Here is a 12,954-nt window from a genome sequence, read left to right as displayed (position 1 = left end):
TTGCAGGCTGGATTAGATGGTTGCATTCAAGGCAAGGTCATTTTTAATGATCTGTTGTCAGTGTCAGCAGAGTAGGCTACTGATTTGTTTCGTATTAAAAAAAGATGTTGCTTATGTCTTCAGTCGTATAAAATGTAGTAGAATTGCATGAAATGTGTTTATAAAAAGGCCACATTTTTCCTGTGCAAAGAATGGAGAAGAAACGTCTCTGATTAGGCCTTCACGCTCAGGCTCGCATTGTTCCGAACTGTGTGTTTTGCTAAGAGTGATTGTGAAATGCGATTCTAGATGCATGAAATCCTTTAAATATAAAGGTGCAATTTTATGGTGAAAAAATATCTCCACCAAACTATGGATGTCGGCATTTGGAGTCATCCTTGTTGTGACTTGATAGCGTGTATTATGCATCTATTTCACATTGCACTGTATGTGCTTTTCCACTAGGTTTAAGTCAATTTATGATAAGATTGAGTATATAATACAGTGTTTGACATTGTATAGGTCGCTTTCAATAAAACATCATAATAAGGTGTACAGTGTTCGATTTGCCTGCTGGGTGGCAAGGAGGCCCACAGCTCCACTAAAACCTATGACAACTGCATGCTGTTTTCAAGGAATTCTTATATAAATGCTAATTATTTGGTTGTAATATCATCACCTCTTGAAGAGCATAGTCAGACCTACAAATGTTTATTATTCTATGCAAACCAATTGTGCACATTTAGCTCTATCATCAGAGTTATACAGCAAGTAACTGCATGCTTTTCATGATCAGTAAACATCAATTTATCATTGATCATTTGCAGTGATAATTAATGCCTTGGGTTATTTGCTTTTGTTTTTGCTGTTCTCCAAATAACATTTTAGAGTTGATAAATTGTGTAAAAATGCAGTAAATGAGCGTAAACTTCAACCCCCCCCCCCCCCCCTCAATACCCCCACCCCACTTTGCCATACCCCAGGTTTAGCTGAGCTGACGCCACTGCATGTTTATGCACCTATTGAATAAGCAGTGTTTATAAGCAGCAGGATCCGGCTCAAATTAAACACCTCTCAGTTGTGGACTGTTTCGCACAGAACCTTTAAGGCTGCATCTGGTACCTCTACATGAGAAAAACCTTTTTTTTAATAAAAGCGATCAAAGTTTGTTCGAGTTGCCACCTCATTTATTCTCCTGCCCTCTAAAAAAACGTTATGTGAAAATGTCGATTTTCAGCTCGCGCCTGATAATCTGAGAATTTATTCAAGAATGAATTAGTGTTAGGTCGGCCGGAGTTTATGGTTACCGCATTATACCTATGTTTGAGACCAACACATGACCGTTGTTGTGGTGAGAGAGAGAAGCGTGGCTGTATCTCTCTCAGAGCTAGAATGAGATTCACTTTCTGTGGTCTCTCTCCCTCTCTCTGCTCTGATAGACATGGACCTGCAACTCTCATGTCTCCCGCATTGCTCTTCATTATTTATTTCCTTATAGAACCATAGCCGCGGTGAGGGTGCTGTAGGAGATGCAGCAACTCTGATTCACAGATTTTTTTTTGCCAATGATATATAATTACTTCCGGCTGTTCAGAAAGAAATCAAATAATTCAGAATAATACTCCAGGGGGGAGCCTATAATTTAGCCACTTCCGTCAGTTAACAGCATGTAGCCAGAACAAGCCTTTTTGCAATATTTTTAATACAATCACCGGAAAACACAGGTTGGAAAGCAAATGGCTCCTGCTTAAAAGAGCAGACTCTAATCTGACTGTAGGCTACCAAAACATTTGATCAACTTCCAAATTGGCCTATTGAGCGAACAAGAGAAATAGGCTTTTGGCACTAGAGTATAGGCTATTGCCAGCAGTGAGCTGCGCGTCATTGGGTGAGTCAGTGAAAGTGGAAAGCTTTTCTAAGACTATAATTTCCTCCTCATATTATACAATACGTGTTTCCACACACCTAGGTCTAGGCTATTGATGGATTCAAGACTAGGTCATTTTTATTGATCTCAGATTCTCAGTTTGTCAGTGTCAAAGTAGCCTGTCATTTCAATCATTTGTGCGGTATTAAAAAAGATGCTGCTAACGTCTTCAGTCATAAAATGACCCAGAATTGCATGGAATGTGTTAATAAAAGGCTAAATTCTTCTCATGTTTGCAACTTCTGTAAGCACCTCTACTTTTCTATGCCACTGTGCAAATGTGATGATATGCATGTGCTTTAATAAAGGTGCTTTATTACAAAGGTACCTTTCTTTTATCCGTTCCTGTACTTCAGAGCCCCGGCACCTCCCGATTTACAACTTAAGCACTGTGTATAAGCATTAATAAATATCACTGTGAACATTGATATTGACTGAAGTTGTTTTTTCATTAAGGAAAAGTGTTGGCAAATGTATAAATTAATTATACTTTTGTTGTTGTTGTCAAGTTACAAGGTATCTGTACTTTGTAGTCTTTTTGAATGCTTTATAGTATGGGAAATACTTGTATCTTTTTTTTTCTTTCTTTTTTTACTAATTGAGCAGCAGTGGTCTGGTGTAGTGTTTATCATCCAGATGAACAGATGAAGAGAGGTGTGAAAAGAACATGTGTGGTTTTGATGCACTGAGAGGTGTGGTGAGAGCTGAGAACTGAAGGCCAGTCTTCCTGTGGTGCAGTTCCTTTTATCTTTAGCAGAGAGAGAGAGAGTGATGCATGTTAAGTCTACCGCAATGGAAAATTACGTTTGGTCAGTGTCTCTGTCTCACATCCCCAATCCCCATAAAATCACCCACACATTACACATTACACCCAAATGCTTGACCAACCACACTGATGTGTTGGCAGGTGGACTGGAAATCTGGAGAGAGAGATAGAGATAGAGAGAGATAGGACATAAGGGCCATGTCATCCCCCAGTGTTAGTCTATGAGAGGCCCAGTGATGTTCACCTCAGCAGGTCTCACTCAACACTGAGCTGCTCCTTCCTGTCACTCATACAAGATGAAGTGATGTGTTGCTCAATGGTCCCTCTACCTCAGAGCCCAATCCTATTCTCCCTAACCCTGCCCCTAACGTTAACCATAGCCCTAACACTAACCTTAACCATAGCCGTTGCCCTAACCATTTTAGCTCATGATCAAAGCCTGCAGATCTGTCTGGGTGTCAGCCAATAACTAATAATATCAGGTCATCACTGTCTCCCTGTGGTTGATGCACGTATCACCTTCATAATGTCAGTTACACAATGAAGTACAAACTGCAAAAAAGGGGCGGAAGCTGACACCCACAGAGATCCTTTTCATACATTTGAGTCAAGGTACACCAATAGGGATTATTCAGGAATTTCATATAACTTCACAGGTCACTGTTCGAAGCAGGACTGATGATACAGTAGACTCAAAGACATTCTCAAAGAGAACCAAACAATTATACACTGCTCAAAAAAATAAAGGGAACACTTAAACAACACAATGTAACTCCAAGTCAATCACACTTCTGTGAAATCAAACTGTCCACTTAGGAAGCAACACTGATTGACAATAAATTTCACATGCTGTTGTGCAAATGGAATAGACAAAAGGTGGAAATTATGGGCAATTAGCAAGACACCCCCAATAAAGGAGTGATTCTGCAGGTGGTGACCACAGACCACTTCTCAGTTCCTATGCTTCCTGGCTGATGTTTTGGTCACTTTTGAATGCTGGCGGTGCTCTCACTCTAGTGGTAGCATGAGACGGAGTCTACAACCCACACAAGTGGCTCAGGTAGTGCAGCTCATCCAGGATGGCACATCAATGCGAGCTGTGGCAAGAAGGTTTGCTGTGTCTGTCAGCGTAGTGTCCAGAGCATGGAGGCGCTACCAGGAGACAGGCCAGTACATCAGGAGACGTGGAGGAGGCCGTAGGAGGGCAACAACCCAGCAGCAGGACCGCTACATCCGCCTTTGAGCAGGAGGAGCACTGCCAGAGCCCTGCAAAATGACCTCCAGCAGGCCACAAATGTGCATGTGTCTGCTCAAACGGTCAGAAACAGACTCCATGAGGGTGGTATGAGGGCCTGACGTCCACAGGTGGGGGTTGTGCTTACAGGCCAACACCGTGCAGGACGTTTGGCATTTGCCAGAGAACACCAAGATTGGCAAATTCGCCACTGGCGCCCTGTGCTCTTCACAGATGAAAGCAGGTTCACACTGAGCACATGAGCACATGTGACAGACGTGACAGAGTCTGGAGACGCCGTGGTGAACGTTCTGCTGCCTGCAACATCCTCCAGCATGACCGGTTTGGCGGTGAGTCAGTCATGGTGTGGGGTGGCATTTCTTTGTGGGGCCGCACAGCCCTCCATGTGCTCGCCAGAGGTAGCCTGACTGCCATTAGGTACCGAGATGAGATCCTCAGAGCCCTTGTGAGACCATATGCTGACACATGCACATTTGTGGCCTGCTGGAGGTCATTTTGCAGGGCTCTGGCAGTGCTCCTCCTGCTCAAAGGCGGATGTAGCGGTCCTGCTGCTGGGTTGTTGCCCTCCTACGGCCTCCTCCACGTCTCCTGATGTACTGGCCTGTCTCCTGGTAGCGCCTCCATGCTCTGGACACTACGCTGACAGACACAGCAAACCTTCTTGCCACAGCTCGCATTGATGTGCCATCCTGGATGAGCTGCACTACCTGAGCCACTTGTGGGTTGTAGACTCCGTCTCATGCTACCACTAGAGTGAAAGCACCGCCAGCATTTAAAAGTGACCAAAACATCAGCCAGGAAGCATTGGAACTGAGAAGTGGTCTGTGGTGACCACCTGCAGAATCACTCCTTTATTGGGGGTGTCTTGCTAATTGCCTATAATTTCCACCTTTTGTCTATTCCATTTGCACAACAGCATGTGAAATTTATTGTCAATCAGTGTTGCTTCCTAAGTGGACAGTTTGATTTCACAGAAGTGTGATTGACTTGGAGTTACATTGTGTTGTTTAAGTGTTCCCTTTATTTTTTTGAGCAGTGTATATATGTTTTGATTAAGGACCAGCAGCGTACCACCCTGCATTCCACTGCTGGCTTGCCTCTGAAGCTAAGCAGAGTTGGTCCTGGTCAGTCTTTGGATGGGAGACCAGATGCAGCCAGAAGTGGTGTTGGAGGGGGCACTCTTTCCTCTGGTCTAAAATAAAATATTCTAATTCCCCAGGGCAGTGATTGGGGACTGATTGGGGACATTTCCCTGTGTAGGGTGAGATGTTAAATGGTTGTCCTGACTCTCTGTGGTCACTGAAGATCTCATGGCACTTACTATAAGAGTAGCGGTGTTATTAACCCTGGTGTCTTGGCTAAGTTCCCAATCTGGCCCCTCATACCATAATGGCCAATGAATCATTCCCAGCTTCCAATTGGCTCATTCATCCCCCCTCCTCTCCATATAACTATTCCCCAGGTCATTGCTGTAAATGAGAAAGTGTTCTCAGTCAATTTACACTGAAGGATGTTGTATAAAACACCTGTCTCCGGATTACATCTTCAAACTAAGGGCAACCATGGCATCCATGACAGAGAGGGAGAAGTGTTCATCCATGTATATGGGTAAGATAGTCTAGCTAGCTACATTTTCAGATATTATACATTTCTAATTTTGTCAGAAAGTCGTTTTCATTGCAAGTTAAAGCGTACTGTTAGCTAGCTAGATAACGTTAGCTGGCTGGCTGGCTAACTATTGTTATGTGTATGATCTGTGTAGTAATATTATTTGTATCTCAGACCCATTTGCATTCAACCTAACTAGTTAGTTAGCTTTAGCTACCTGTAGATTCATGCAGGGTAATTATGGTTCATTGCTTAGCTAGCTAGCTAGATGTCTAAACAAAAGACTCCACTAGTAAGGGTGTGGTTAGAATGGAGGAGTTAGAAGTCAAAACACAACTGTTTAATGGCCGCAGATGAGTAGTTGCCTCTTCTGGCCTCTCTTAACTCTTAACTCTGTTGTGTATATTAGTGATTTGGTCATTTCAAATAAGGTGGCCTTAAAGGGCAAAACACCAGGCAGTTGATGATTGTATTGTATTGTATTGTAGTGGTCACTTATAAAGACAAAGTTAAATCAAAATTGGCATTCTCATGATGTTAATCTTCCCTTTAGTATTTCCTGTTTTTACTTTGCACTGATCACAGGCCCCTATTCTGAGAAGCAGCTAGTCGCCTTTTAAAGAGAATGTGATATAGGTCAGAGATAGAGGAGGGGCCAGTGTGGAGGAGCAGCTCGGTGTTGCATGAGACCTGCTGTGGTGAACATCCCTGGGCCTCTCACAGACTAACACGGAGAGATGAGCTGGCCATGACTCGCTCGTGCAGTCTCTCTCTCGCTCTCTCTCTCTCACAGGCAGTGTAGTTGGTGAAGCATCTAGTAGTTGAATCTCTTTTTTCGTGAGTAAGTATGTAATGTAACTGCGTGTGTGATTTGAGAAATGGGGGGTCATAAATCAGGGGCTCAACATGCATCGTTCTCTTTCTCTGCTGAAGACGAGCACCCTGCACTACAGGAAGACTGGCATTCCGTTCTCACCACACCTCTCATCTCAGTGCATCAAAACCACAACCTCTTTTCACCACTCTTCATCTGTTAATCTGGGCGAAAACACCAGACCCCAGCTGCTCAAATAAGGTGTAGAGTATAGAGTGTTTGAAGAATACAAAAAACAAGCTAATAGCATTTCCCACACCATAAATCATTCAACAAGAGTACAGTGTACATTTTCTCTCACTTTTCAGGGGATTTTTTTTATTATTATCTCAATATAAAATAATTTATGGATAACAATGAAGTACCTTACTTTGATTGTTTACATAAAAAAAATTAAAAAAAATTACTTAATAGTGAAGAGCACGTTCTCAAGAAATAATTTTGCTAGGACTGTCTGGGAGTGATCTTAGTGTGGAGGGAAAAACTGAAAACTAGCTGAGAACTGGAACTCTCTTTCTTATTGGTCTATTAACTAATTTACAGCCTGGTGATGTTTCAAGGGAGGTCAAAGCTCCTTCCCACCAAAACTGACTGATATTTCAGGAGCTCTTTTTAAACAGCTCTTACACTAAAAGGACATTATATAATTTTCACAATTACACAGTATTATTCCAACCTCATAGTGTGGAAATATGTGACCGGTTACAGAAACTGAGGTGCTTGACGCCAGTTCTTAATTCACAGTGGGGCCGTTTGAAAATATACAGTGCGGAAAGTGGAAAAGTGTTCAGACCCCTTGACTTTTACAGCCTTATTCTAAAATGGATGAAATTATTTTTTCTCCCTCTCCAATCTACACACAATACCCCATAATGACAAAGCAAAAACAGTTTTTTAGAAATGTTTGCAAATGTATAAAAAATACAAAACTGAAATATCACAATCACATAAGTATTCAGACCCTTTACTCAGTACTTTGTTGAAGGACCTTTGGCAGCGATTACAGCCTCAAGTCTTCTTGGGTATGACACTACAAGCATGGCACACCTGTATTTGGGGAGTTTCTCTCATTCTTCTCTGTAGATCCACTCAAGCTCTGTCAGGTTGAAAGGGGAGGGTCACTCCAGAGATGTTCGATCAGGTTCAAGTCCGGGCTCTGACTGGGCCACTCAAGGACATTCAGAGACTTGTCCTGAAGCCACTCCTGCGTTGTCTTGGCTGTGGGCTTAGTGGTGTTGTCCTGTTGGAAGGTGAATGTTCACACAAGTCTGAGGTCCTGAGCGCTCTGGAGCAGGTTTTCATCAAGGATCTTGCTGTACTTTTCTCTGTTCATCTTTCCCTCGATCCTGACTAGTCTCCCAGTCCCTGATGCTGAAAAACATCCCCACAGCATGACGCTGTTTAACTGTCCTAAGTAAAGTATCTAGAAAAGCGAATTTAAGTGGGACCATTCTACTACTCTTTTCAAACCATCATATTCCACAACTCGCATCACCCCACTGGGAACCATCGACACACCTGGCTAGCCTATCTTCAAAGAATTATCTTCCAGAACGAATGGAAGGAGAATAAACTTGTAGTTCTTTTCAGGACTACATGACAAGTCTCTGGATACCGGATGACTGCAGGGGAGAACAACAGAGAAACCCCTTTTGGACAATCAGAGCCTTACAAGCATGGCGTGAAAAGGCCCAAACCCCCCTTTCCAAGGCGTCCCCGTTCCCGAGAAGAACCAAGGCATTTTTACGTAAATAAATTCATGATTTCTTACTCCAAGCGGGTTGCGGTTCGTATAGGAGTACTATAAGTAAAGGAGTACTATAAGTGAGAGTAGTTTCTAAAACGTACCAGCGATACGTGTCTCTGTCCCTCTCTCTCGCTCTCTCCATGTCTTTTGTAACAAGCAGCCACATTGTTGTCAGTCCGCTAGGGACCGGTTTTTAATGTATTAAGTGTGTATGTTTATCCTGTGTTACCATTTAGTTAGATAGTAAATAAATAATTAAACCAATTTGTGTAGAACTGAATCATAAGTAAGGTTCTGTTTTTTGAGGATGAAAGGAGACTGTTCAGAATGATGATATGATACGAGGTTATGATTAATACGTTGACTGTTTATAGATGTGATAGGTAAAGACCTTTAGAGTTTAATTCAGGAGATGGTAGCTCTTTAAAGTACCGATCTCGTGGTGCCACAGGTCCTAATGAGTTAATTGTTGCGAGATTAATTTAATCGTTCACCTCCCTGACCAAGGCCCTTCTTTCCCGATTACTCAGTTTGGCCGGGCGGTTCAAGTCTTGGTGGTTCCAAACTTCTTCCATTTATGAATGATGGAGGCCACTATGTTCTTGGGGACTTTCAATGCTGCAGACATTTTTTGGTACCCTTCCCCAGATCTGTGCCTCGACCACACGGCTTGGTTTTTGCTCTGACATGCACCGTTAATTGTGGATCTTATATAGACAGGTGTTTGCCTTTCCAGAGCATGTCCAATCAATTGAATTTACCACAGGTGGACTCCAATCAAGTTGTAGAAATATCTCAAGGATGATCATTGGTAACAGGATGCATCTGAGCTCAATTTTGAGTCTCATAGCAAAGGGTCTGAATACTTATGTAAATAAGTTATTTCTGTTTTTTATTTTTAATACATTTGCAAAAATGTCTAAAAACCTATTTTCACTTTGTCAATTTGGAGTTGTGTGTATATTGATGAGGAATGTTTTTTATATTTAATCCATTTTAGAATAAGGCTGTAACGTAACAACATTTGGATTAAGTCAAGCGGTCTGAATATTTCCCGAATGCACTGTTTATATATTTGTGACTCACCACCTGGATGCGGTCTTATGGAGCAAAATATGAAATGGTGTTTTTTACATTGGATAAAAGTAGAGACTCAGAGCTACAAAATGGTATATCATATACTGCATTTTTGAAGAACAATGGGAAAGAAAATCTGCTTTGAAAGTTGATCAACTTGAAAACCCACTTTTCAGAAAATGGCCTTTGAATGTTTTGGTATCTAGTGAAGAGCACTTCTTTGTCTACACCCATTCAGCAACGTTCACACCCTCTTAAGCTTTAGCCCCACCCATCTCGTTTCGCTCTCGGAGCGTTCAGAGCGCACATTTGACGCTCTGGCCGATGACTTGTTTACCTATGGATAACATGAAAACAGCCTAACCAGCTCTGCTTGCAACATTTTCATTACGCTTTTTTTCAGACGTTACCTGACACTGTCCATATTCAACGGGTGTTGAACCCTTTAGCTTAAGACAAGTAGCTAGCTAGGTAAACAATGAACCTAGCTGGGTAAACAACGTGTAAGATCACACACGTTATGTCACGTAAGCTAACAAGCCAGCCAGCTAACGTTAGCTAGTTAAACCTTTCATGCGTGAGTTCCGAATATCTCCAGCAGTCGCCCCAGCGTGAATTTTTTTTATGCCAGTGGTGTTAGAACGTTCTCTCCATTCCAGAATGGGATTGTTACGCAACAGTACATTTAATCCGCACTGCCGTCAAACCAAGGCACGCAGCCTGTTTTTATTTATAGGCTATTTTCAACTTGTCAATTTCAAATTATTTTCTAACAAGTTTTTTATTTTCTAAGAACAGTTTCAATTCAGTTGTGTTCTGCCTCATTCATTCACATAAAAGTAGTCATTTTTACTTTTGCGGACCAATAAATATTTTTGACATTTCTGACCCGGACAAAATTCCACAAACACTTGACAATTGTTTGTGCAGTTCAAGTCTGCAGACTTTTGCTAATCTCCCATCCTGCACACACGTGTTCACATCTTCCGTCTGTTGCCTGCATCGCAGTCATAGTTGTTTTCGTTACCAATAATAACTTTGGAAATGTATGCGTTTCTATCAAAGTAAGTGACTTATTACGTTATAATAGTTTCTGTATGTCGTGTTATGCCGTTTCTACTGTAGCATAATATTTTTGTGTATATTCCTTATAACCGCGAGGTAACGTTGCTCATTTCATAAACTTTATGGTGTTATACTCAATACTTAGGTAGCTAGCTACATTCTTCTATTAGCTCTGGAAAACAATGATAATTGCATCAGAGAAGTATTAGCATCTGTTGTATTTTGAAGCTACCCTGGCCTTATGACTCCCAAGTGGCGCAGCTGTCTAAGGCACAGCGTCTCAGTGCTAGAAGCGTCACTACAGACTGCGTTCCTATCAAAGTAAGTGCCTTATTACGTTATAATAGTTTCTGTATGTTGTGTTATGTCGTTTCTACTGTAGCTAGCATAATATATTTGTGTATATTCCTTTTAACCGTGGAACCTTTTAACGTGACTCATTTAATAACCTTTATGGTGTTATACTCAATCGTGCTTATGTAGCTAGCTACATTCTTCTATAAGCTCTGTAAAACTATGCGAATTGTGTGAGAGAAGTATTGGCTTGTTGTATTTTGAAGCTATCCTGGATTTTTTTTTTTATATCTTCTTATACCACTTGGTCGTTTTCTGAGTGCATTCCACAAAGCCGCCTTATCCTCTGCCCCCATTTTGAGGTTAAAGTCAAGCACACAGTCTGATTTTGATTTTTCTCCCTCCCGTCAGGTGGTCCACCTTCCCTGTGGTCGACATGGTTGCTGTTTGGACAGTGGAGAGGACATGGACGTCTCGTTTGTCATGCCACTTTACTGCCAGCTGTTGACATTTCTTATTTTGTATAACGGGTAATTTAGGATGGTAGTAGCATTGCTGATGAAATGCAGTCATCGCAGCAGAACTAGGAAGCAGGCTTGTGAAAAGAGGGTGGCAAAGAAAGGAGTTGCAAACATAGGATCTGTGCTCCAGTATTCTCTTAGGGAGTTCTTCTCCTCTTCATGAGAAGGACTGTCATCAGGAAGGTATACATTTCACTAATTGTGGTTGTCCCCCCCACTCCTGGCTTTCTCTTCTCCTGTAGCTCCAAGGCATAGCGATTGGTCTTCTCTACTATGTCTCCCACCAGCTCCTCTGTCAGAAACAACTTGAAGCACTCAGTTGGAAATGGCAAAAGGGGCGTTGCACTCCAGACTGGGACTCATCAAAGCAAACAGCAGGGCCAGGAGGGGTGAAATGGCTGGCGGCCTTCCAGCTATCACAGAACTCCTGTACTTCATCCACTGTCGGTCTGCCTCCATCACCACCAGCATCTTCAAAAGGGACCTGGGACTTTGTCAGTGGACAAGGGATCCTCAGATTCAGGGTTCTCAAAGGCTACAAGGTTGTGGGGCAGCTCCTCACTGTCACTGTCAGAATTTGATTCCTGAGTTTCATACTCAGACTCATTGTCAGAATTTTATAAAAATCTCCAGATTTTCCACATTTGTGAGTTGTCTCCTTTTGAAAGACATTGCTAATGCTACAGCTTAGCTCACTAGCTACATAAATAAACAACAACACTGAATGGCTCAGAGTGGGAGTGAGTGGTTACGTGATTGACTGCCGGCACGCGCCACTTGTATCAATAAATCACTATCAGAAAATGTTTTGTGTGGTAATTATTTATATATTTACTGTTTCATTCACATGTTTTCAATGACTGTTGACAAACCATGCCTTCTGATTCTTACATAGATTGTAATGGGCCCATATTATGTGTGTAAAATACTGTTTTGAAGGTTGTACTGATTATGATGGGCTAAGCTAATTCCAGCTGTGTGTAGCCATGTTTGTTGATATACAATGCATTCTGGGTTTCACGTAATCGTCTGTTGGACCAAAGATGTTATAACAAAATGAGGTGAGTAAGGGTTCACTCATTTTTTGAGGACTTCCGGAAATAAATGGTTGGATGTGAACGATGGTAGACGACCCCCCCCCCCCCCTTGAACATGCATACTATAAACAGACCAAACTCATCTGGTCTCCTCTTAGGTTTCTGTGAGGGGAAAAAAGCATGGCGGCGTGCAGAAACTACCCATCATCAGATTACTTTCGATTTCTAGTGTTTTACTCAATTATTTTGATCAATGGTGAGCTCACCCGTGATGTGATTAATTATAAATAGTCATTTCTATTAGCTAATTCATATTGTAGTTTGTCAGCGAGAGTTATACAAATATGACCCCTTGTGTTACGTCAATCTTTCCTCAGTTACCGCTTGTACAAATGTAGCCTACGTTTTTCCGGTTTGGATGATTGTGTTATGCTGTAGATACTTCTGTGAATGTCTGAACATTGCATCCAAAAATAAACTGCTCACATTCAGGACATAACTTTACAAGAACTGTGTTTGTGCAAAATGTTTCTGAAAAAAAGTGTGGCCAGCTCAAATGTTGATTGTTGCGTCATTCGAAACTGGCCGTTCTAAATGAGCCGTTCTAATCGTTCTAACCGGTGTGATCGTACGCTAAAGGGACCACTGTAGAATGATCACACTCGTGTGATGCTACGTGTGAAAGGGTTAAACAACAATGAACACAGTGCCTAATCATGTGTTTAATACCCTGCATGAATATGCTGGGAGCTAACCAACCAGGTACAATGTTAGCTAGCTAACATTCGTCTCTAACTAGAAAAG

At 41.9% G+C, this 12,954-nt stretch overlaps 2 protein-coding genes across 2 annotated transcripts in view; one reads left to right on the top strand and one right to left on the bottom strand.

Moving 5' to 3' along the window:
• The window catches only part of LOC139533338 (uncharacterized), a 76,891-nt gene that overhangs the window by 19,269 nt on the left and 44,668 nt on the right, over positions 1–12,954 (bottom strand). The gene's annotated exons all lie outside the window — the stretch shown is intronic.
• Positions 11,508–12,954, top strand: part of LOC139534822 (uncharacterized) — a 45,613-nt gene continuing 44,166 nt past the window's right edge. Inside the window, exon 1 of the mRNA XM_071334277.1 lies at positions 11,508–11,607. Within this exon, the coding sequence (XP_071190378.1) occupies positions 11,508–11,607 (100 nt within the window). The remainder of the gene's footprint in view (positions 11,608–12,954) is intronic.

Source organism: Salvelinus alpinus, chromosome 11, assembly GCF_045679555.1.
Source record: "Salvelinus alpinus chromosome 11, SLU_Salpinus.1, whole genome shotgun sequence".
NCBI lineage: Eukaryota > Metazoa > Chordata > Actinopteri > Salmoniformes > Salmonidae > Salvelinus > Salvelinus alpinus.
This window is presented reverse-complemented; position numbering and strand designations above follow the sequence as displayed.